Source organism: Amblyomma mixtum, chromosome 4 (assembly GCF_055824585.1).
Source record: "Amblyomma mixtum isolate Tamu chromosome 4, ASM5582458v1, whole genome shotgun sequence".
Classification (NCBI taxonomy): domain Eukaryota; kingdom Metazoa; phylum Arthropoda; class Arachnida; order Ixodida; family Ixodidae; genus Amblyomma; species Amblyomma mixtum.
In genome coordinates, this window is record NC_143015.1 from 94,504,408 (window position 1) to 94,529,816 (window position 25,409).

The following is a 25,409-nucleotide window of genomic DNA, read 5'->3' on the forward strand; positions in this document are numbered from 1 at the left end:
GACAGGGACGAGCGCTCGTCCCTGTCTACTTCTATGTGCGTGTTTTTTATTGCGCCCATATATCCTCCTGGTAATTTAGCCTTTCCGAAAAAAGTCATCTTTTTTATTTCTGCCGCCTTGGTCATTTACTCAGCAGCCGCTTGAGACTGAGGCCCATTTGTTATTTGATATATGAAAATAGGATTTAAGGCTAAGTGCTACATTAGGGCGGCCAAATGCTGTTCTCGTTAGCGAGGGCTTTGCCGGTTGTGGTCACCGAGATGAGACCGCAATCCACGCCTAGTATTGCAATCCCATCCATGAAATGTTATTTTTTTTTGTTTGTTTGTATTGGGGTTTAGGTTCTCAAAGCGGCTGAGGCTTTGAGGGATGCCATAGTGAAGGTCTCCGAAAATTTCGACCCCCTGGGGTTCATTAACGGGCCCTTACACAGGACATAAGACAGTACACGGGGCACTTTAATTTCACCTCATGAAATTTATTTTTAGAGCCGCATGTGCAATGCTTTTACTGCTGTCTTTACTTTATGCTGACAGACGTAGAAGATGGTTGATTGGTTCTTATAGAGTGGAAAAACGGGGAAGGGTTCTGTACTGTGTCCCAGGGCTATATTTTGCAGTTGTTGAAATGAGATACCCTGATTTGGCAATGCCAAGTGGTATCAGTTTGATATGGTTTATGTGGTTTGACGTCCCAAAGCGACTCACGCTATGAGGACTGTGGGAAGATCTAAGATATTATAAGTCACATATATGAAAGCAGACAGTAGTCAGGGAACCTCAGGAAAGTCATTGTTTCAAAAAACCGTTTCCTGCTTTTCTTACGTACTTATGTTTTTCTTCACTGACTACTTTTCTCCTGTTTACTGTAAGAGTAACAGTTACGGAGAGTTCTTAGAAATAAAGCATTACGTACAATATATTGCCGCGAATCTTTGCAGCGTTTGTTTGTTGTGTTTATTTGTTCATGGTTCAAGGCTGCCGGCACGCCGCTTTATCGCTTCGTTTGTGACGCAACACGGGCCTAGATTTATCTCGATTGATCGCATCCAGGCTGAGCCGGCTCTAGTTTGCTCAAGAATGTTCTAGTAACTTCCCAAGCTTTATCTAGATGGCACGTAGTGGTGACTGCAGTACGGCGAACAGGAAAACAGCGAGAACGTCTTCGAAACGAAACTCGTTATTCGGGCTGACTTGCGCCCGCAAAGAACTGAATCACTCGGCGGCGGCGTAGCAACAAGCGTGCTCGGCGGTCGTCGAACAGAATGACCGCCGCTGTCGGCCGTGCTCTATTTAAAGATGATAGCGAAGATTCGAGATAAAGCTTGGGAAGTTACTAGAACATTCTGGCGCAAACTAAAGCCGGCTCAGCCTGGATGCGATCAATCGAGATTGTCACAAAATTCGGCGCATTTTAGAAACAAAGAAAGAAAAACCGCCCCGCGCACGGCGTCTCGCCGGCGCGAGCCCAACGGGAGAGAGGAAAAGCCCCCGCCGTGCGCGTGCCTCTCTCTCCCCTCCACCACCGCTCACCGACGCGGCGTGCGCCGAGGAAATGAGTCATCCCCGCCGATTGCTCTAGAACATCCGAGTTGCTTCTATAGCTGACGGGGGTAAGAGGGGGAAGCCTTGCGTGCTCTAAGACATGTCCCCCTCGTCTGCACTCGGACGTCGGCGACGCCGCCACGGTGGCGCCACGCTAGAACACGCTGGAACCTTCGCGAAACAACTCCTGACTTTAACCAATGAGGACGCGCGGCCGGCGAGAGAAAGGAAGGGAGACTACACGGGAGATGCTGCGTGTATGTGCGCGCCTACTTTGGCGCCTACAACAAAGAGACGTGGAAGCGAGCCTATAAAAGAAGTACGTTGACCGCTGTCAAGTCAGTCCGAACCGCCGTTTAAGCTTCATCGAAGCGCGCCCGTTCGACTCCCGGGAAAACACCACTCGGCCAGCATCGGACCAACGAGGCAACGTTCGCCAGTCTGCGGGACGGCATCGTCATGGAACTCTGGTCGTCGGACTGCCGCAGTGCCCGGTGAACAAATTGTGTTTTGTTTGTTTACCTCTCTCTCTTGTGTTAGTGCACTTTAGGTGCAATATTGCCTTAGTATTGCATTATCTCTCGAGTTTAACTTTTCACGAGTTGTATTGTTCTTTTAATCACTTTGTATGTGTCTGTACTAGTGATTGTGAAATCCTCTGTATTGTCTCCTAGCTGTATAAACCTTGTTTTGTTTTGTGAACCTTTGGCTCCGACCCATTCTCTGGCTTGCGACCAGCGAAAGCTGGGCACCGAACGCCCAAAAACCTCTTGTCACTTGGTAGCTGGTCTCCGTTCAGTTTGCCACGCTGAGTCGAGGGCATCTCCTTCGAGTCCGAGACCGCTACCCCCACACGCTCTAAGGGTGTCTGGGAGCTTCCCGCTTAAAAGTGCGCGAAGTTAGCGAGGGCCTCGGTTCTGGCAGCCTTGATGCCATAGGAAGCAGAAGAGGGTTCTCACACAGCTCCCACCCTCGCCGTTCGATGACGTTCTACGTCACACCAGCGGTAACTCAACTCAGGACGTTCTACGTCCGCCGCTTACGAACGTGGGTGGCGCTGATGAACACTCTCAAGGTTAGGTTATTTGTGAACATAAATACCCCCGAAAAGCAGAAGAATTGACAGCCGTCGCCGTAGCTCAGAGGTAGAGCACCGGACGCGTAATTCGGAGGTCGTGGGTTCGGATCCCACCGGCGGCATGTGGTTCTTTTTTCTTCTGCTTTTCTAATCAATTAGCTTTAAGTGATAACATATTCAATAATATTGAATACTAATAAACACTGCAAAATAAATAAATAAATTAAAAAAAATCCCCTGTGCCCCTTGGTTTCTGTGGCTGTTGGCTTCTCTCATGGGTATATCTCTGTCCTTCCTACTCAATTCTTTTACCACCACATGCGATGTTTGGGAGTATTCCATTACAAAAATCAATTGATGTTAGTCTGTGGTGTAGATGGTTTCCGTCCAAAATTTGATTTCAGTATACGAAATACAGTGCTACCCAGGCCGAAATATTTTATTTCGGCAAGCACAGCTGCCTGAAGGCGCTCCGGAAAATCGCCGACTATTGCAAAACTCTGAGCGGCGATATTTTCAACGAGAAGTCATGTACGAAGGTCGTGCCCTGTGGACACAATGCTGGCCTTTTCGGACCAAACCTTGACAAAGAGCTCCGCACGGTGTCTATGCGATCCTCTGATAATGGACCAACCATGGTGCACTAAAAAAGTTGTGATTGTATGAATTGAATACGTAGCAGTTCTGGGTGCACTCCTCAATTAGTGTTGCGGACTGCACACCCTCCGTGTGTATCCGCTGTGCCCTACGAGGAAAACAGCAGTCTTGGTTTTTGATATGGTGCGCTATCGGCAACACATTTGGCTCAGAGGAACCTTTGTCCAAGTATCCCCTTAAAATCATTGCACACGATAATATAACCTTCTGTACGGGTTTCTTTTACTTCAGAAAACCAGGTTGCAGTTCAGATAATGGCTCTATCTTTTACAAGTTGTGGTGGGAAAATTCTGGCAAATATTTAATTGTCGGAGATCCCAAAAGTTTTTTTTTTCCAGAAGAACCAAGCATTTCTTTTTGAATACTTACGTGTTTATCAGCAGTAGTGTTCTTTCGCTCAATAAAAATTTTTATAAAACGCAAACTATTTTGTTTATTTCTTTGGAACGAAAGAATAAGCCCGCTTTGTGGGCACGAAGATACTTAGTTTATGGAAAAGTCATGCCCAGGCAATTTGCAAAAACTGTCATGTTCGCAGGAATCACCGCGTGCTGTTTCCGCAAACCAGTACGGCGGCTTTCGGCCGCTGCATACAACAGGTATTCGTGGTGTCTTCAGTGCTTGGACAGCCATCCAGTTCAAGAATGAATGAACGGCTTGCAGTGGGAACTGCTATGAACGAGGCTAGCTCTATACCACTGTTCAGCGATGACTGTAGAGAAAAGTTCGGTTGTATTTCGCATATCTCAATGCGGCGCCAAAATTTTACATAGATGCGAGTACCGGGGTCGCCCGAACACACGTGTCATCTGGGCCCCAGCACATGCGGGGTAGAGGGAAACGAGACTGCAGACGCCTCAGCCCGCGCGCTTGACTACCGGGCATTGCCTTGACACTCACTCGCCGTCTGAGGTCTCAGAACCTAATCCGGCTATTTATTTACTTTTATAAACACAGCATAGCCGCTTTCACCCCGTGAGAAAGGGCTAAATAAAAGCAAGGAGCGTCGGCTCATTCGCTTGTATAACAACAGAGAACTGTGCCCGGCAGTGCTGCAATATTTTAATTCGGCTTTTAACGGGGAGTACCCGCATTGTGGATGCGCGTTCTCGGATGCGTACCACATGGGGGGGGGGGGGCATGCTCCTCTACCCTCCCTCCCCCTCCTTACACTCATTTCCCCTCACCTACACGCGAGAGCTGGGAGGATTACCCGCTCAGCTGTTCTGCGTTAGAGAGCCTAAGAGCCCTCGTCGCTAGGGCCCGAGCTGCCGCGGAAGCCACAGGCGTCCACAGAATTCCACAGGGTGGTCCACAGGGGTCCATAGGAAGCCACAAAATGTGTAAGGGGCTCACGCTTAACGCCAGTTAACACTCTCTCCTGTAAATAGCCTAAATAAAAGTTTTCCATCACCTACGAAAGTTCGTCGTCCGCAGGGTCCAGATACTGGCAAGAGCGTGACTGATTTGAGAAGGACGGATTCGAGGAGGCCTTTTTCATTTTCCCGTCATCGAAACGCAGCCACCGCGACCTTGTTCAAATCCTGGCTCTACCGATTTTTGCAATGACTAGTGAGAATTAAAATTTGGCGGACGCTGAAGCTTTGCCTTTGAGTGGAACGCGACAGCGTGTTAAAGGGCTGCCAGGGTCCACGGAACCCCATCGCCCGTTCGCTACGACGCCTTTTCTGTTGAACAAATCGGAAATTGGTTTCCGGAGGAAACGTTATGAGGCAGTAACAGTCTCACTTATGTCGGTGGACATCCGAGGAGGAGGAGGATAAACTATATTTCCGCCGACAAATGTAGCAGATGGTGTGGGGTTATGGCCCCATCAAGTGGCCATGAGCCCGTGGCGTTCGGAGACTTCTAGGGCTCTTGTCACAACCCGGATGTGTGTGTCCGAGTAGCAACTGAGCAATTCGCGAAATCCTAATTCATTATTGCGACAGCTACCATCCCTACCCGGCACCTGCCAAGGGGCTGAGTAAGGCGGAGGAGTGAACTCTGCGGCGTCTGCAGACAGCAGCTCTCTGTCCTGCCATAGCAAAACACTTCGATCCGAACACAGATGGGCGCTGCCCGCGCTGTGGAGAGATCTGCGATATCTTTTACATGGTGTGGCCATGTACTAAGAATCCTCACCTTACCCCTTACCCCACCCCCGCCCGAGAGGCATGGGAGACTGCCCTCCTCAACTGCTCCACACTGGAGTCCCAAAGGGCTCTAGTAAAATGTGCGTGGGACGGGGCCTTGTCGTGCGGTGTCCCGGACTAAGGATACTTACCATGGTGGTGATGGTGAAAACATTTATTCAGAAGGGACAGGAGGTATGTTTGGATCAGCCCGTAAGGGACCGATCCTTACAAACACTTGGTGGAGGTCCCTAGTTTGGGACCCCAGTGGCGGTGGCTGCCGCCCGGGCGCGCTCGAGTAAGGCTTGTAGGGCCTGTAAATCGTGGCAGCCGAGCAGGGCCGCCTCCCAGTCCTCCCAGGTTGGGTTGGGGACGGGGGGAATGGCCGGGTTGGAGGGGCAGGCCCAAACCATGTGATAGGTGTCCGAAGGTACCGCACTACAGTGCGGGCAGTTGCCGCTAAAGGAGGGGTCGAAGTGTTTTAGTGCCGCTGGGCACAGCAATGTGTCGGTGAAGAGGTGGAAAATCAGCCGCTCATTTGGCTTTTTGAGGCCTTTACATGCGCCAGGGTAAAGGCGATGGCTATCTTGATAGTAGGTTGTGATATCTTTGACCGTATAGACCGGATTAAAATCGGGTTCCTGTTCAGGCGGGGAGGAGAAAGCAGCCCGGTGAGAGAGCGCACGGGCGGCTGGGTCTGCTGCCTCGTTTCCTGCCAACCCCTGATGAGCAGGGGCCCATATAAGGTAACGGTGTGAGGGGTCCGTATCCCGTATGCAATTTTGGTATATTCGATAGGCTAGGAAAGGAGTGCAGCCTTGCTCGACGTCCGTAAAGGCCCCTCGCGAGTCGGTGCTAATGTAATTTGAATCGGAATGTGAGGCCTCGAGAGCAATAGCGACCATGCCGCACGGTTTTCTGACCCTCAGACCTTCTTTGAGTATTAAAGGTTTTCACCACCACCAGCCACTGGTCAGTATTCGAGAGCTGCAAACCTAGAGGAGGGGATCCACGAGGGCAAGTCCAGAGTATGTGGAACAGAGTGGTATGCTGGCCACATAGTTGACAGGAAGGTGAGTACACCCCAGGTTATCAGCGGGGATATATCGCAGGGTTGAGGAAGGTGTTCCTTTGGAGTTGCCTCCACACAACCTCTTGGGGTTTGGTAAGAGAACTATGTGCGAAGGGAAATAGAAGTCAACCTGAGCGGTAGTGAATGGTTGTGTCTTGAAATGCAACCATACGATCTCTCGCCGCCCGCAGAACCTCGCACACGTTTTTACGCAGCCCCATTATAGGTCGCCGATTCCCCCGATTATAGGCCGCCAGTTCAGATTCCTGCCACAAACTAGGCTCTAACTAGCTATGCTGCACGAAGCACTGGATGGTATGACACTATCCACCCACCGTGGTGGCTCAGTGGTTAAGGCCCTCGTCCACCGAGCAGGAGTACCCGGGTTCAAACCCGACTGCGGCAGCCACGTTTCGATGCAGGCGCAACGCAAAAGGCGCCCGTGTGCTCTGCGATGTCAGTGCACATTAAAGATCCCCAAGTGGTCGAAATTATTCTGGAGACCACTACTACGGCACCTCTTTCTCTCTCTTCTTTCACTCCCACCTTCCTCTCTTCCTTTACGGCGCGTTTCAGGTGTCCACCGAGGTAAGGCAGACAGATACTGCGCAATTTCCTTTCCTGAAAAACAATTATTATGACATTATCCGGAACGTTCTGCGGCATATTTTACGCAACCCCTGAGTATTTCCGACACGCGGTGACGACTACTAGTATATACGCCGAAGGCTTTTCGAGCGAATGAGCTCTATACGTATCACGTAAAGATCGGTTCCGAGGAAAGGAAAACGCATGGTAACTGCTCAGTGGACACACTCGCGCCGTAACAGGAGAGAGGAAGGTGGAAGCGGAAGAAGAGAATGAGAAACAGGTGGTGTTTTGAGGGCTCCGGCATCATTTAAACCTCCTGGGGATCATGGTTGGTTCATTGGGTTTTAACGTCTCAAGGAAGGGAAAAGGGAAAACTTTATTTACACCAATGGTTTTTCCTGCGGTTTGGGGGCATCTTCAGAGACGTCTTGGTTCTACCCCCAGGAGCCTTCTCTGTCGAAGTCGTCCGCCTCTAATCAGAAGAGCGATCGCCGGCCGCGTCTCGAGCGGACGCGCCTCATTTCGGCTCCGACAATTTTCGTCCGGATTACCGAAAAATTCCCTGCGACCGCGAAAATTTTGCGTGTGCTCGACGATTAACATCACCCGGCACCCGAAGACATCGCTCTCGACCGGGTGGGCCAATTTTTGGGCCTTTTAGGCCCATTTATGTCTTCATCCCGTGGGAGCCCTAGCCAGGCCTAAAGCCAAGCAGCCTGTCTCCAGCGTTCTCCGCGGACGCCATGGCGCCCTCCTCTCGCCGCGGGTACGATCCCGAGACGATGGCATGGACTGAAGTCGTCGCAGAAGCCCCGTCTTCTCCTGAAACCTCCACTCCGACGCAGGAGATCGTGGATGAAGGCCTTTTCTCGTTGGTGGCACTTCGCAAACGCCAGCAGCGCCTGAACACCTCGGCAGTGGACGGACCCTCCGTGAGTGCCCCTGCTTCTGTGCATCAAAATACTTCAATTTCGAACCATCAGCTCTCGCAAACAGCTGGATCGACGAAATGGCGGCCTACCGCTATGCCTCGACTCCGCAAAGAAGATTTCACGATCGTCATCAAGCCCAGAATGACGGTCTCCCTGAAGACGGTTCTGCAGAACGGTGAGCTTGGTGCTTTGCTCTCCGCCTATGTTAATGCCTCCTCGGTGGACACTCTTAGTATCTGGCCCATCTGGGACCAGAATATCGTTATCGCCACCACTCAAGACGTGAATGCGGCGAACGCGCTCGCTCGTGAATTTACTCTGAAAGCTTCCAAAGGCTCCATCCCGATGGTCGGTCACGCCAAAGTTAACGGTGAAGTCTGCAGGGGGATCATTACCGTCCATGAGCAGGAAACTTCTACCACCCTGAAATCGAAAGTCCAGTGGCGCGGAGGAGAGATAGCCTTCATCCGCAAGCTGGGGAAGTCGACGATTGCCCTGCTCACCTTCGTGGGGCATAAAGTGCCACGTTACGTGCACTATAACAGTGTGGTGACCTTGGTACGCGAATACAAGCGGACTATTCCCGCGTGTTTCCGATGCGGCACCATCGGCCACCGTGCAGACTTATGCCCGGATCCTCAACGCAATCGCTGCGGACACTGCGGCCAAACGGTCGCAGTCCTCGAAGACGGCAACTTGGAGACCCACGAGTGCACCCCTTCCTGCATCGTCTGCGGTGGCGGCCACCTTACGGGCTCGCAAGACTGCAAAGCGAAATTCCGGAGGCTGCAACGACCGGGAAAACCAACCGGTCAACGAAAGCAGCGTCAGTGTGCAGTGCCCCCAGGAGCTGACACCACTCCAAAAGTTCCCCCGCCTGGCAACAAGCTGGTGCAAGGCACATCCGGACCAGCGCCACCGGCGGGCGCGTTGCCCGGGCGTGTCTCCAAGTCCCCTCCATCAACAAGCCAAAAGTCATCACGTGGTCCAGGCGCACCCGTATTCCAGAACGGAGATTTTCCGCCTCTCGAGGGCCGTCCGCTTGGCACACCAAAGAAGACATCACAGCCAAAGGTAGGCAGCCGAGACGGGCCTCCTCCGTCCCCCCGCACTCCCCTACCTTCTTCCCCACCAACCCTTCCTCCTCCTCCCCCCCTTAACTCTGAGGTTGCGGACCTCCGCCGTGAGCTCGAGACTCTCCGGGCTCAAAATGCTCAACTCCAGGCCAAAATTCATGCGCTAGAAACGGCTCGGTCCTCCCCGCCTATTGCCCAGGTAGCTCCGGAACCGATGCAACAAGTGCCGGTGGACCCGACATCATCTAGCTCTGACGCGCGTTTCACCGCCCTCGAAAACGCCCTTGCCGCATTAGCGACTCAGATGTCAAATTTCGGCCAAATTCAAGAAAACCTGTTCAAGTCAGTCACGGCCACGGTTACGGCCACCGTGACGGCCAATATTAAGACGTGGCTGGAGTCAAACCCCAGGCTTCTACGCCGAATGGGGCCCCTCAAAGACGCAAACCGCCCATCAATATTCAACCGCCCCATCGATCTAACCGAACTCAAGGAAGAGCCGGAACCGATCCAGCCGCAGGTGACGGAACCTGTGCCGGCTCTCCAAGGCAGTCTCCCTTCAAATCAACATGGCCGCGTCCCCTCCCAACCAACACCCTAAAGGGCGCCGCCCCCCGCAAAGACAGCAAGTTTTTTCCCTTGTGCAATGGAATTGTCGGGGTTTCAAAAACAGGACCAAACGCGCCCACTTAAGGGCGTACATTGACAACCTTGAACACCCCGCCGCAGTCCTTGCGTTGCAAGAAACCGGAGATGCGGTTAAGCTCACGGGCTATAACGCTTTTCAACGAGACCCGTTCACCTGTATCCTAGTCCATAAGGGTTACACAGCGCAGGAGGTTGATCTCGATCTAAATTTGGAATATTCGTACGTGATGGTCTCTGTCCTCCCCCTGCGGCGAACAGATAGCCCCGCACACATACTTAATATCTACTGCCCCCGAAACTCAAAAACATCACTTTTTCTAACATCTTTAGCGCAGCGCTGAGGATCGCGGGTCGCGACCCCCTCATGATAGTGGGCGATTTTAACGCGCCCTGTCTCATGTGGGGCTATTGCAAGGAAGAGACGCGTGGTCGTAAGCTGGCGGAACTTATATCTACGCTGGGCATCACTCTTCTAACCGACCCGGTCCACCCAACACGTGTAGGGAACTCCGTCACTCGGGACACTTGCCCCGACCTTACCCTCGTGAAACACATCCAACACGCAGAGTGGATCAACACCGAGGACACCCTCGGTAGCGACCACTGCATACTGAACACTGTCATTTACACTCGGCCCTTACGTCGCCCCCTTGCGCAAGCCAAACTTCCCGACTGGAACGCTTTCCGCCAGGCCCTCCCAGTAACTTCTCTCATGGAACAGGACTACTCCACTTGGGCACAAGGACTCATGCAAACACTCCGTTCGCACGAAAACCATATCCAGCTTACGGAGCGTGCACCTGACGTGGATAACCACCTGATGCACCTCTGGGAAGCTCGCCGCAGCCTCACTAAGCGATGGCGGCGGCAGAAACACAACCGTAAACTCCGCGCTCGCATCTCTGACCTCACCCAGCAAGCTGCCGAGTATGCTGCCCAGCTCGCAGACACTAACTGGGTAGATCGATGCAACAGCGCAGCAAGACATATGTCCAGCCGCAACACTTGGCGGCTCTTCAGGACTCTCATAGACCCCACACAAACACGCTCGGAAACACAGAAACACATCAATCGCGCGATACACAACTTTCAAGGAAACACGAAGCAGCTGGCGAACACCTTGCGCTCACAATACCTCAATCAGGATCAAGACCCACGTGGGCAGGATTATTCGTATGCAGGCTGCGATAATCCGGAACTGGATCAACTTTTCCAGCTTCACGACCTTCGCGCGGCTCTTGCCAAAATGCGCAGGGGGACGGCGCCCGGGAGGGATAAGGTCACAGTCAAATTATTGGCGAACCTTCCTGATCGGGCATACGAAACCCTACTCGAATATATTAACGCCATTTGGACCGGGGACACTTCGTTGCCACCGGATTGGAAGACATCATTGGTAACCTTTATCCCAAAGGCGGGGAAACCGGTAAACACAGACAACCTCCGGCCCATCTCCCTCACTTCATGCGTAGGAAAACTGATGGAAACAATGGTCCGTGACCGCCTCTCAGATTATCTCGAGAGGAAGAACTCCTTTGCCGACACCATGTTCGGTTTCCGACCCAGTAAGTCCGCACAAGACATCCTTTTACAGCTTCATCACGAGGTTCTCGAACCCATAGAACACCCACACAACGACAAAATAGTCCTAGCACTCGATCTCAAGGGTGCGTTTGACAATGTTAAACACGTGGTCATACTAAAACACCTTACCGAGATTGACTGTGGTCCTCGTACATTCAATTACATCAAAGATTTCTTAACAGACCGCTTGGCCTACATACGTATACAAGAGACCGAGTACGGCCCGTTTGAGATGGTACGCGGGGCACACCACAAGGCGCTGTGTTGTCCCCGCTTCTCTTTAACATTGCTATGATGTATCTCCCGGCACAGCTGGCGGCTGTCGGCGGTGTTCAGCATGCGCTGTACGCCGATGACATCACCATCTGGGCCACTACGGGAAATATAGGAGAGATGGAGGAATGCCTGCAGGCAGCGGCGAGCATAGTTGACCACTATGCCACGTACTGCGGCCTCCAGTGCTCCCCGTCCAAGTCTGAATTTGTGCATATTCGATCTTCTCCGAAATGCAAATTCTCCGTTCAGCTTTCTCTCGCAAGCGGCCCCATCCGTGAAGCGAAGGAGCTACGAATACTCGGTCTCTTCATTAATCAACATCGTAAGGCAGACACAACTCTTGCCAAACTCCGCAAAGTCGGCGACCAGGTGGGCCGAATGGTTCGCCGCGTTTCTAACAAGCGAGGAGGGTTGCGAAGTAAGGATGCGATGCGGCTCGCGCATGCCTTCGTAACAAGTCGAGTACTGTACTCGACTCCTTACCTCCGCTTACGGAAACATGACGAAGATCACTTGGAGATTGTACTCCGCAAAATTTTCAAGAGAGCCCTCGACCTCCCGATATCCACTTCCAACGCGCGACTTCTCGCGTTGGGGGTGGTGAACACCTATCGAGAACTCCGCGAGGCGCATCTCGTTAACCAATACACGCGTCTCGCCCAGACCGTGTCCGGTCGCCGCCTCTTGGACCGGTTACATATCAGACATGATCACCACACCATGGAACGGGTTCGAGTGCCAGAACTGTGGAGAAGCGCCCTCTACGTTCGACCCCTTCCGACTAAGATGAACAAGGAGGACCATAATGGCCGGCGCCAGGCGCGGGCGAATGCCCTGCACCGCCACTATGGCTCAAAGAAACACGTCTTCTACGTCGACATTGCAGGCCCCTACCGCTCCAGGGGGGAATGGTACACGGCTGCAGTCATACACGAGGGAAAACAGGTGGACGGCCTCTCGTTCAGAGCGCCCAACTCAACGCATGCGGAGGAGGTGGCGATCGCCCTCGCAGCCTCCCATCCCGACTCTAAATTCATCCTCACAGACTCTCGTGGAGCCTGTCGTAACTTTGAGTTCGGTTTCATCACTCCACTCGCTCACCAAATTTTACACCGCAGTACCCGCGACGGCGATCCAACTCATCGCTCAATCATATGGGTCCCCGGCCACCAAGGCATGCCAGGTAACGAAGCCGCCCATGAGGCAGCCCGCGCACTCACTCACCGGGCACCAGGCGTCCCTTGGGAGGACCTTAACCCAGATCACAGCCCTCTCCTTTCTTTTAAAGAAATTACTCAGCACTATCGTGCCGAACACCGGCGATACCCAGTTCCTATGAAAGGACTGGGTAAAGCTGGCGAACGAATTCTCCTCAGGCTCTTTACAAACAACCTGCTGTGCCCGGCGGTTCTCAAGCACTTTAATCCTTCTTTTGACGGCCGCTGCTCATTCTGTGGGGAGGTGGCCGACACCTTCCACATGGTTTGGGCATGCAGAAAAAATCATTCTCTCCCCCCAATCACCCCTTCCCCTACCCGAGAGGACTGGGAGGCGGCCCTATTCAGCTGCCAGGAACTATCGGCCCAGCAGGCCCTGGTTCGGCGGACTTGTGTAGCGGTCTCGACCAACGGGATCCCGGAATGAGGGACTCCGACTAGTATTGTAAGGGGTGAGACCCACTAGGGGCCTCTCCCCGAGCACCTCTCTGTACATTACTAAATAAATGCTTTTCTCCTCCTCCTCCTCTAATCAGTGGTCGGTTGCCCTCAGTCCAGGGCTCCGCTGGCCACTGCCGCCCGTTGAGCTCGCTGTACCAGACCTTGTTGGTCTTCGCAGCGGTCGCTGGACAGCAGAGTCTCCCACTGCTCCGCACTCGGGTTTTGTATTTTGGGGACCACGTCTATGTTTTGGCAGGCCCATGTGATGTGGTATAGTGTAGGTTTTTCGTCGCACCAGGGACATTTGTTCGTGTATATCGTAGGGTGCATTTTGTTTAGTACATGTAGGTTAGGGAAAGAGCCTGTTTGTAATTGTCTCCAAGTGACAGCTTCCTCTCTGCTGAGAGATTTGTGCGGTGGGGGATATTTATTTTTATTTATTTGAACATACTGTTAGTCCCTTCTTGGGACTGTTACAGGAGTGGATTTATAAATAACAAGATGCAAGTTAACAACACAATAAAACAAAAGCCAGCAATCAGGTTTAAAAGACAAGAAATCAGCATTCATATGCGGAATCACATCAAATGAAAAACAGAAAACGGAAGAAAGCCAACTCTGGCCTTCAAAACATGTGTTCAAACACGTATCAAAGTATTCATTAATACAATCATACATTTGGTACATAATCGAGTGAGCAAAAAAAAAGCAACATAAAACCAATACAGACTATGGATGGTAATCAAGTCTGGCTTGATGACAAAACTGATGAGACTGCAAGCTCCATGAATTTTTCTAAGGAATGCTGCGCAGTTATAGATTTATCTAGGGCGTTCCATTCCCTTACTGCCCGGGAAAGAAAGAAAAATAATATGTGTTGTTAGCACAGAAGTATTCATTAATCGTAAAATCATGCTTGTGACGTGTGCCTCTAGAACGGTTAAAACTAATGTAAGTAGCAGGATCCATGTTGAATGAATTATGAGTTAATTGATATAAAAACTTGAGTCTATGAAGTGTTACGCGACTTGATAATGTGTCGAGGCCTGCGCGGGAAAGCAGCTCCGTCTGCCTCTATAGTTTTGTAGTATGGCCGAGTATTCCCTGGGTGCTGGCGCGAGTTCCGCGGTCTCGTCGGAAGCTCGGAAAGTAATGTATCCTCGAGCTATCCTGTCGGCCTCTCGGTTCCCTGGCACCCCCGTGTGCCCCGGTACCCACACAATTTTGTGTAGGATCTTGTCGTTTTGTTCTTCCCGGTTTTTAATGCTGTCACTCGCTGCGAGGAGTATACGGAGCGCGTGACGACCAATCCTGCCATTCATGTAATTTCGGCAGGCTGTTTGAGAGTCTGAGAGTTTGAGAGTTTGAGGCTCTGAAAATTTCTACCACACGGGCTCCTTTAACGTGCACTGATCCTGGGGATCTTCATTATTCACTGTCATGGCACTGCACACGGGGGCCTTTTGATTGCGAAAAGGTGTTTGCGGAAAGAAAATGGCACAGTAACTGACTCGCTTCTCGCTCAACGCTTTTAACAACCTTAAGTTTGGTTTGGTTTGGTTTTATGGGGTTTAACGTCCCAAAGCGACTAGGCTATGAGAGACGCCGTAGTGGTTTGGTCATTCATTTAACAATGGAGAAGCCTGGGAAGTCTTCTGCGGAGCGAGGACCCCGCCATCCCGCCGCAGCTGAGGCCGTGGAGCAGCATTGTAACTTCACTCGTCCTTAGTCGCGGAGCGTCGCTACCCGCGTCCCAGGCCTGCTTGCCAGGACCGGGGATCGGGGGGCTCCTTCTAAGAGGATCAATAAAAGTTTCATTCATTCATTCATTCATTCATTCATTCATTCATTCATTCATTCATTCATTCATTCATTCGTTCATTCATTCATTCATTTAAAATTAGTAAATTGGTAAGTTGATAAATTGGTTTTCAAGGAAACCAAATCGCGCCGTATCTGTCTCGCATATCTCGATGGACAGCTGACCTGCGCCGTAAGGGGAGAAAGTGAAAGAAGAGAGAAGGAGGTGCCGTAGTGCAGGTCTCAAGAAAATGGTGCGGTTCAGCTACTGCTCAACCTCGTTACAGAGCGAAAGCTATGGCTTATCGGGTGAATAGCTATAAGCGGCTTGGCGTCTCGAGTTACTTTCCGCCACTGGATAGGCAGCGCACCCACCCTGCCACCCTGGCAGGTGGCAGTTAATGCTTGATAGCGAGAGTTTGCTCACACATTGAACGCTGCGGTCTATTGCAGCAGTGCCGAGCGTCTGCCACAACGCTGTTAGCGCTAACACATGCATGCGGCCCAGATCTCTTTCTCACCACCCCACGTACCTGAAAGGGCGATTCAGGCGTCGACTGACCCATTGAGCCAGTTATGCGGACTTCCTTTCCTTAAAGTGATCGGAGTTGAAAACGTCAACGCCAATGCCAATGAACACAACGAACGTCGACGGCCTGTGGCTTCAGCGCCACGTTTCTGGCGCTACGATGTGAGGTGTCCACTGTTACAAGAGTGCAGTTACGCGCCTTCCCTCTGGTTCAGGTGTCCACCGAGATGTATGAGACAGATAACTGCGCCATTTCCTTTCCTCAAAAGCAAATTTACCAATTTTACCCTCTGCTTTCCAAGCTACTGCTTCATTGAGGTATCCACTGCTGGTGACAACGGACAACGGCGACGGCGACGCCGCGAAGCGCGGAAACGGGTGCCTAAGAGCAGAGCTCTACAATTGCATCGTCAAAAGATGTTGCTAGACGCGGTATCTCCCATCGATACCTGAAACGGTGGTGGTGGTGGAAACATTACCAAGCAATGCAGAGGAGGGCAAACTCAGCCCCCTTCCCCCCTTACGTGGCACGAGGCTTGGCGCCAATGAGAGGAGGATGTCACCTCGCGTGTCCAATGCACCTTTAGCAAACGAGAGTATAAGTGGCGTGGAGTGAGCGCGTGCCACGAGACGAGGTGGATAAAATCTCTCGATGCTGACCTGGACGAACACTGTTCGACGAGAACCGGAGGTGAGCGGAGGCGTGCGGCTTCAAGAAGCTGTGCTATGCTCCTGGGTCGTTTTCACTTACCGACGTTGGCGTTGTACAGGGGAAACACCTGCTGCGCACAGCACCCTGCTGATCTCCCTCCGCTACCTTTCACCACCAGACAGCAGGCTCCGACCACAAGGCGCCAGGCAAGCGTTCCGCCTTCCTCTCCGAGAAATGGCGGAGACTCCACACAAAGGTCCGGTAGCGACGCTGTACTCAAGGTTCGACCTTCCTTTTTTCTGTGTATTTTTTAATTCCATCTTAATGCTCGCGTAATTAGGAGAACAACAATTGCGCTAATTGTATCGCGTGTCGAAAGTTAGACGACGTTCTTGTTTAAGGTAGATTTATTAACTTGGTTGGGGTCGCGGCATTCGCAGGCAAAGGACAGTGCATAAGGATAAAGACTTATTATTACTCTTGCGCCGACGCCGTTGTACAAAGAGAGCTTTAGGACATTGCCTAGCCTGTCTCCGATCTTCAACTGCGATGGCGTGGATAAGGCGGACGTATGCATGAAACGGAGTGAGCGCACGTGACCGTGCAAGTGTTACCGCGTTCGGCGTTCGATGCGAGGCAATGCATGTGATGGCGTCCCGCATTTGAGCGTTCGATGCGCTCGCTAACCTTGCACCCGTGGCTTGTTTTTCGGTTCGGCGCTTGAGAGCTTGGCGACCGTGGCCAGCCTGCGAGATTGTGCTGAATATTGAGGCCCAAGAATTCGTCGAGGCCTTGAGACTGGCCACAAGACCACCTTCTTCCTTTGACGCGGCACCATCAGCCGGCGTCTCTCCTGCAGACCAGCACTTCTCCTGCATCGTGATGGCGACCCACGCCACCATTCGAACTATTATTGTAGCCCTGTAACGGCCGTAACAGAAATGTGGGATGTTTCACCGTGAAAGCTGTAGCAGCTTTGTTATAAGCTTCTTAGGGGGTGCAGCGGCTGCCGTAGCGCTTAACGTTACGCGGGATGCTTTCGCACTTTCTCACTGAGCCGGTTGGAACCCGGAGGCGGCGGCTGAATTTCGATGGAGGCGAAATTCTGGAGGCCCGTGTGGTGTGCGATGTCAGTGCACGTTAAAGAACCCCAGGTTGTCGAAATTTGCGGAGCCCTTCACTACGGCTTCCCTCATAGCCTGGGTTGCTCCGGGACATTAAACCCCAATAACCAAACCAAACTACCACTGCGCGTTTGAAGTGACCAGCTACAAAGTGAGCCAGGAATGCGCCTTCCCTTCCCTTAAAAACAGGGAGCCGCGGTGGCTCAGTGGTTATGGTGCTTGGCTGCTGACCCAACAGACGCAGTTTCCATCTCGGGTATGGCACTTGAATTTCGATGGACGCTAAATTCTAGAGGCCCGTGCGCTCTGCGATGTGAGTGCACGTTAAAGAACGCCAGGTGGTCGAAATTTCTGAAGCCGTTTACTACGGCGACCCTCATAGTGCGAGTCGCTTTGAGACGTTAAAACAACAATAAACCAAACCAAACCATTTTCCAAGACGCATTACTGGCTTTGCCAGTGGGCACCTCAACAGCGCCGTGAGGTAAAAAAATCTCTGCCTCTCCCGTAACCGAGAGCAAAGTAAGCATGAAATGTTTACGGGCCTAAGGACGATGCGGCCGCGGCGGCTGAATTTCTTTGGAGGAGAAATTCGAGGCCCGTGTACTGTGCGATGTCAGTGCACGTTAATGAACCCCAGGTGGTCGAAATTTCCGGAGCCCTCCACTACGGCGTCTCTCATAGCCTAAGTCGCTTTGGGACGTTAAACCCCATAAACCATAAACCTAAGGACGATGCAGAAGCGTACGCGGGCACGACGAGACGCAGGCCTGACAAGAATGTACAGGGTGGTCCACTCTAAGTGCGAACACAGCTCCGCGTGGCCGCGCTCCGCGGAGCGCCAGCGGATCCGGCGCGTTCGCGCATCGAAGCAAAGCCGCGCAGGCGCACAGGGGCCCGGGGCAGGAGCTTCGTGTCGTATGCTACGGCGCTGCGCGCACCTCAAGCGAGGTGCAAGCGAGGTGCGCGCTAGCGCGGTAGCAGACGACACGAAGTTCCTCCCCCGGGCCCCTGTGCGCCTGCGCGGCTTTGCTTCGATGCGCGAAGCCCCTAAGAGATCACGTATGACAACGAAGTGTATCGAGGCATTTATGTGCTTTTCGCACGCGTTATTAGAAATCGGAAATTATAATTCCGTGGATTATCCAATGCACAGCTCGAGTGATATCTTGATGAACATTGAGAAGACAGTTGCAGCAGTTATTTTTTGTGACTCGTTTGGAGAGCAACCGGCGCTTGTATGCGGGTCTCGTAGGAGGGCTTAGAGAGTCTCGTTGAAACTCGTTAAATCTCGTACGGTGCCCGGATGTTCTCGTTTCAGAGCCCGGATGAGTAGAATTCAGTGCCCGGATGAGTGGGATTCAGTGCCCGGATGTTGGCTCTCGGTCTCGGCGTGACGTCACCACACTGCCGACAACGGGAGCTAAAAGCATTTCATGCTTAAAACACGAACGCCGCTGTAAGCTTGTTTCCAGATAACTCCTCCCACCCCCTGACCTCTCTTACTATCGCCCCCCCCCCCGTTTTTTTCCCTCTTCCTGTCCGCTCCCTGTACTTCTACAGCGTTTTGCAACACTGCCAGGGAGTCTACACAACGCCGTCGCCCGTTCGGCTCTACGCCTTGCTCGGTGGACACCTGAACCTCGCCGTAAGGGAAGGGACGAAGATAGGAGTGAATGAAGACATTGTATTCACTAGACGCGCCTTTGGTTCTTCCCAAACCATCGAGCTGGCATGGCGGAGTGGTTAGCGTGCTCATCTAGCACTCCGAAGACCCTGGTTCGTTTCCCCAATTCGACCAATTTCTTTCTCGGTTTTATTTATTTACTTGCAGCATCACTATACCGATACCATCCCTTTAATTTGTTGCATGGTTACCAGCCAAAGTACAATTGGCCCCGTTTGAAACTCGCGCACTGTGACGTCATGACCATTTCGGCCAATTGAAAAGCGTGACATTTCTGTGGACAACTGCTTACAACGATGAGGCATTAAAGGCTTCAGCTTTAAATATATGTGACGCCTTACGGCTCGTTCGGTCGAAAAGCTAACGGGGTCGTATAGTTGTAGTCGGCACCGACGCTCATGCCAGCCGTTTGCTGCTGGATTGAGTCATAAAATTCAGCGTTTTGTGAGGCATAAACTTGCTAGTAAGAGCCTAGCTTGCTGCAGGAATTCGGACCGGCGACCTATAATCCGAGACTGCGGGTGTCTGCCAATTCCTAAAATTCAATTTTCATTTTCTTCATTATGGCACCTGTTCCTTCTTTCACTCCCACTTCCTCCCTTCTTTGCCGTTTTGTCCCGGTGTCCACAGAGATGATAGACAATTACTGCGCCATTTACTTTCCTCAAAAATGCGTCGCCTTCAAAGGTGTTTTCAAAGGGCAAGTCGTCGGGCCGAATGGCCGATGGTGTTACGTGGACCCTGGCAGCGCTGCAACACGCTGTCGCGTTCCACTCCTTAAGGTGAAGCTTAAGCATCCTCCAATTTTCTCCTTTCGTTGTTATTTAATTTTATTAATAATTAGGCACTAACGGCCGCTAACCCACTGCGGCATGTTCCACCTTCTGTGGAAGTGCCCAATCTCGGCGGTGACGGACTGCCGCGGCTTTGCCACAGGATATTTCGATATTGCATCCTACCGCTCGAACTAACTCGCCCTTCTAGCGACTGACTAATGTCCAAATGGTTGGTTTGGTTTGGTGCATGGCCGTTTAACGTCTCAAAGCCGCTCAGGCCGTGAGGGACGCCGTAGTGAAGGGCTCTGCAAATTTCGACCAGTAGGTGTTTCTTAACGTACACTACATCGCACAGTACACGGGCGTCTAGAATTTCGCCTCCAAAGAAATTCGCCCGCCGCGGCAGGGATCGAATCCCCGTTTTCGGGTGAGCAGCCGAGTGCCATAATAACCACTGAAGCCACCGCGGCCGCTCATATACAAATCGTGTTTGTAAAACATGGCTCCCTTCTTGGCGCGATCAGGGCAATATTAAATGACGATGACCGAGCAAACATTAAAGGCTTTTTACTGTTCGTTACCCCCTCCCAGGCCTTGCTCTTACCAAATAGACTTCCAGCTAAACTTGTCTCCCGGTGGCTGAGTGGTTATGCCGCTTGGCTTCTGACCAGAAAGGCGCGGGTTTGATCGCTATTAAAATTGGTTTTTGAGGACAGGAAGTCGCGCGATATCTGTCTGATACATCTGGGTGGACACATGAACCGCGCCAAGATCCCGGTTCCAGCAGTGGAATTTCGTTGGAGGCAAAATTAAGAGGCCCGTGTACTGTGCTATGTCAGCGAATGTTAAAAAAAAGCAAGAGGTCGGAATTTCTGGAGCCCTTCACCACGGCGTCCCATATAGCCTAAGTTGCTTTGGGACGCAAAAACTTTTTTCCAGCCAGCATTCGTACTTTTCTCTCACAGTGCAGTTCAGGTGTCCACCACCAAAGTGATTCAGTAATGCGCCTTTCTTAGTCCAGTCAGGGAAGGATCTCGACTTCGAATAAGCTTAGGCAATAAACTCGAATTTAACTGGACTTTCTTGATGCCCTCGAGCCCGTGAGGTGTGTAATGAACGCGGTCAAACCGAGCCCGCAAGAGCGAGAAGGCCCATTATGTACGTGGGCGTAGAGACGCTCATACGGTCAGTCGTGGGGCGTCATAAGGGCCCTGCAGCTCCAGACGCCTCTGTCGTTAATGCCAGTTAGGTTTTGCTGATTAACGCGATAAGCCGCAAAGCGTAGGTCCAGTAATCGTTTTGTTAAGCGCCTCGGACTTGACGGCGGTCGGTTAAACTCGGTTTCTCAGTGTCGATTTGTTTAGCGTTCTTTCTGCATTAAATTCAGTGCTGTTTGTGTTGTGTTGGGTTCAATGGCATATAAGCAGCTAAGGCCATCATGCGCCAAGCACAAGTACCCCGCCAAGGTGGCTCAGTGGTTATGGCGCTCGGCTGCTGACCCGAAAGACGCGGGTTAAATCCCGGCCGCGGCGGCCGAATTTCGATGAAGGCAAAATTCTGGAGGCCCGTATACTGTGCGATGTGAGTGCAAGTTAAAGAACCCCAGGTTGTCGAAATTTCCGGAGCCCTTCAGTACGGCGTCCTTCATAGCCGGAGTTGCTTTAGGACGTTAAACCACCATAAACCAACTAACCAGCCAAGCACAAGTATTTTTGTTCGTTTGTAGACGTGCCTTCTCTCTACAATTGTGCTGCTCTGGACGTGACACCAGGATTAGCATCACCTCCCAAATTAGCCCCCCTATCAGCGGCCGTCGTTCATTGTCACGAAAATTAACACACGCACTTCCGTTGCTGCCCTCGTGTGTTCCGCGGTCGATTCGGTCTGTGATGGAAGACATAGCTGTACTGCAAACGGCTCGTTAGGTCACGATGCTTCAGGGAGTACGATAAGTACAAGTCCAGACACATCTGCGCTGCTACGAACTGGGAGTAAAGAAGTCAATTCGTTGTGTTTACATGGCTTTTCTTGTGCGCTACTTCGGCACTACTTTGTCACTTCACCGGTGTTGCTTGGGCGGTAAAGCGCTGGGGGCGGCGCTCCTTGCGCCAGTGCCGTAACAACGTTCTGCGACGCTCGAACAACCAGTCACGTTCGCCGAGCATTATTGTTTGCGCCCCTCCTAGATGCTCGTCCCTTTTAAAATTGTTTTTTTTGTGTGTGTGTGTGTGTGATTCCTGCTGATATTGGCAGTGGTTGCATAATAGCTTAGTCGGAGAAACAGGTAGTCTAAGCATGACATTTTCTCTTTTACCAACCAGGCCCAAACCGCAGCCATTTCTAATGCTGTCATGTGCAGCCTTTTCTAACAGGCGGCCACTATTTTCCAGACTAGAGGCGCAGGACTAGAGGCGTCCCATGCTGTTACGAGAATAGCAGGGGACGAAATGAAGCGAGAAAGAAAGAAAATGCCTGTCGGTCTGTCGTTGATTCCTGCCCGTTTTGTTAGGGCTTCTGATCACTTTCTGTAACTATACTTCTAACGTAGCCACGATGGAGACTTACAATAGGTTTTCTTGCGCAGGTGACGAGACGTTGAAGCTCATTGGGTCGTGTGGAATACCTACGTCGCGTTGGGACCACTTCCCCAGGGCAGCCACACCACTCGGCATTCGTTTCACTACAGCGGCTGGGTGCACGATGGTAGATGCGCAAGGTGAGAGGGCGACAAGTCATCCAGCCAGCATTGCGGTCGGAAAAGCAGAACAGAATTCATGCAATATCGTCCAGTGCTGAATGGCCCTTAGAAAAATTATGCATTGCCTGTTGTTGGCCAGCGATGGTTTCAGGTGGTTCATATTATATAGTGGCCAGTGAATAGAGAAATACGGATATCTGCATAGGCGACTACAAGTTACTACACTCAAGATATTTAATTTCGCATTCACCTACTAGCACTAAGGAATTAGTAAGTATCTGGAATGTCAAGGAATTGAATGCCGGAGGAGCCGGCTACATTTGAGTGCATGCAGCTGAAGTACCCGGGTTCGAACTCTAACGTAGCGGCCGCGTTTCGATGGAGGCGAAACGCAAAACGCGCCCGTATGCTGTCAATGACAGTGCACGCTAAAGGTTCCCAGGTGGTCTAAATGGGTCCGGAGACCTCCACTATTCAGCTGTTTCTTCCTTAATTTCTTCTCTCACTCTCTTCTTTATCCCTTCCCTCATGGCGCGGTGCGGGTGTTCACCTAGGTATGTAAGACAGTTTTTGCGTCATTTCATTTCCTAAAAGCCATGTTTAAAGCGAAATCCTGTAATAGGTCATACTGTTGCCGAAAACTCTCACTATAGGTGTCAGTCAAATGGGTGACGTGTGTCCAAAGAGACGAGACCGTTAATGCGTCATTTCCTTTCCTCAAATATAATTTTCATTTTCTTCTTTACGGCACCTCTTTCTCTTTCTTCTTCACTCCCACTTCATTCCTTCCTTTATGGTGCGGTTCTGTCCACCGATTACAATTACTGCGCCGTTTCCAACCGTGGACTCCCTGCTGCAACACGCTGTCGCCGTCCACTCATAAAGCAGAAGCTTAATCGAAATTAATCAGTTAATTAGTGTTGGTCATTATTCAGTAGTTAGCCATTCATTAATAATTTCTCATTACTTAGTAATTAGTCATTAATTATGCGTGACCTCATCCGGAGGTGATGTCACCAGTGCTACAGACGCAGTCAAAGTGGGACAGAAAACGCTTTCGCCTCTACGCACGTAAGACAGTGAAAGTGCCCCCTGAATTGTTTCAATTCTTTTTTTCAATTAAAAAGGCACTACATGCTCTGTGCCACATCAAAGCCGCTTAAAATGAAACGCGGGTACTCGAAATTTCTCTCAAGTGCTCCACTTCGTGCTCCGTCGTAACCCACTTGCAATTTTGTAATGTGAAACCTGGCAAAAAGATGCCCGCCTGCTGATTCCGAACGTATCGTGCTATTATTGTGCTTAAGAGCCTATGTTTATGAAATGTTCGCAGCCTTCATACCGAAGTTTTTTTTCTAAGGCACTTACACTACACTGAAGCTTATGTGAAAGCAGATCCCACAAGCGAGCTAAAGGATTGCCTATACGCTGGTGTGGTTTCGAAGTTATCGCCTTCGTTTACGCCGACCAGTACCAGTGAACACTTCCACTCGTTAGGGCCAATACTCCAAATCATTGCGCAAGAATGACTATTGAGTTGCTACCTAAGGAGATGTATTTTGCTCAGCTGTTTCTCAATACTAAACTCCATTGGGAACCCTTAGAACAAGTAGGCTAAGTCTGAAGTGACAACTAGCAATGGCATCTCGCCATGCACTGCAGTTATTGTCTTTCAAGTAACTCACTCAGAGAATTCGCAATATTAAAAAGCGCCAAGTTTGAAGAGGAGCCCAAGAAATATAAACGGGCAGGAGTTATCTGAGGACCGCTTTATTCCGTTCCCTAGAGCTTTTTTCATTCACGTGTATTTTGTGGCGGCGGAATTAGAGGCCCGTGTACGGGCGATGTCCATACCTGTTAAAGAAACCAAGGTGGTCATTATCTCCTGAGCCCTTCCCTACGGTCATAGCCTGAGTCACTTCAGGACGTTAGACCCACTAAAACCATAAAAAAGGCTGTATTGTAGAACGTGTTGTCTGGCTAGTTGGTTCAATACATTAGACGTGGTAGTTGCGGGAAACACACACATACACACGAAAGGGTACGGGACGAGCGCAAATTTACAGCTGATTTTATTCAACGGACACAGCACATATTTCCAGAAAAAAGAATACACTTTTAGCATGCGCAGCGAAAGGGTAGAGCATGTGACAATCAGTAGCACACCAAGGCCAGAACTTACATCATCTTATCGAGAAACGCTACCACACTATTGAACAGTACAACCGAAGAATCGCTGACACCTGTATCTCCTCTTTTCTTGATGAAATAGGCTTCCATAGCTTCACGTGCTGTTGAATCGCGACTCTTTCTCAGAATTCTAATCTCATTCAGCCATGGCCGCCAGTCGCTGCAGGACAGGAAATGCTTAGCCAAATTAGATCCCTCCCCTGTTAGCGATAGCCCATGTTCCCGTGCGCGATCGTTCAAGCAGCGTCGTCTGGCCTACGTACGTGTTTCCACAAGTCAGTGGTATTTCGTAGACAACTGCGACTCCGCATCCCGCAAAAGGCCTAGCGTGCTTCTTGTTCAAAGCACTTTGTTCCTCGATTGGTGATGCGAGGGCATAGCTTTGCCAGTTCGCCAGCAGGGAGACGGCTGTGAGCTGGAAGGTATGTGCCGCTCGACAAGACAAGGACCTCCGACATTGCCATGCACTTGTTCCCGGCCACTTCCATACAGAACGTACAGAATGTCCCATCGGCACATAATCCAGATTCTGTCCTTTCAAGTAATATCCTCGGCGTTACTACCAAAGTGGCTCATCCCACCAAAACTGGCCACATGTGCACCGATTTCTTATATCGAAATGCCGATCAGCTACAAGTCATTTCGTACCTCGGAACATCTTTTAGGCGGCAAAGGACCCAAGTGACTTAAGTTTCTATCTGG

The 25,409-nt window shown here is 51.2% G+C and overlaps 1 protein-coding gene across 7 annotated transcripts in view; it reads left to right on the forward strand.

The window, feature by feature from the left end:
* The first annotated feature begins 16,035 nt into the window (after nucleotides 1-16,035).
* LOC149347461 (uncharacterized) overlaps nucleotides 16,036-25,409 on the forward strand; it is a 283,383-nt gene continuing 274,009 nt past the window's right edge. For 6 of the 7 annotated variants that reach the window (XM_089587139.1, XM_089587137.1, XM_089587135.1 and 3 more), the window contains exons 1-3: nucleotides 16,036-16,271; nucleotides 16,351-16,513; nucleotides 22,404-22,535. In XM_089587139.1, the coding sequence (XP_089443265.1) occupies nucleotides 22,520-22,535 (16 nt within the window). In that variant the 5' untranslated portion in view covers nucleotides 16,036-16,271; nucleotides 16,351-16,513; nucleotides 22,404-22,519. The remainder of the gene's footprint in view (nucleotides 16,272-16,350; nucleotides 16,514-22,403; nucleotides 22,536-25,409) is intronic. The other variant, XM_089587141.1, reaches the window with a different exon arrangement.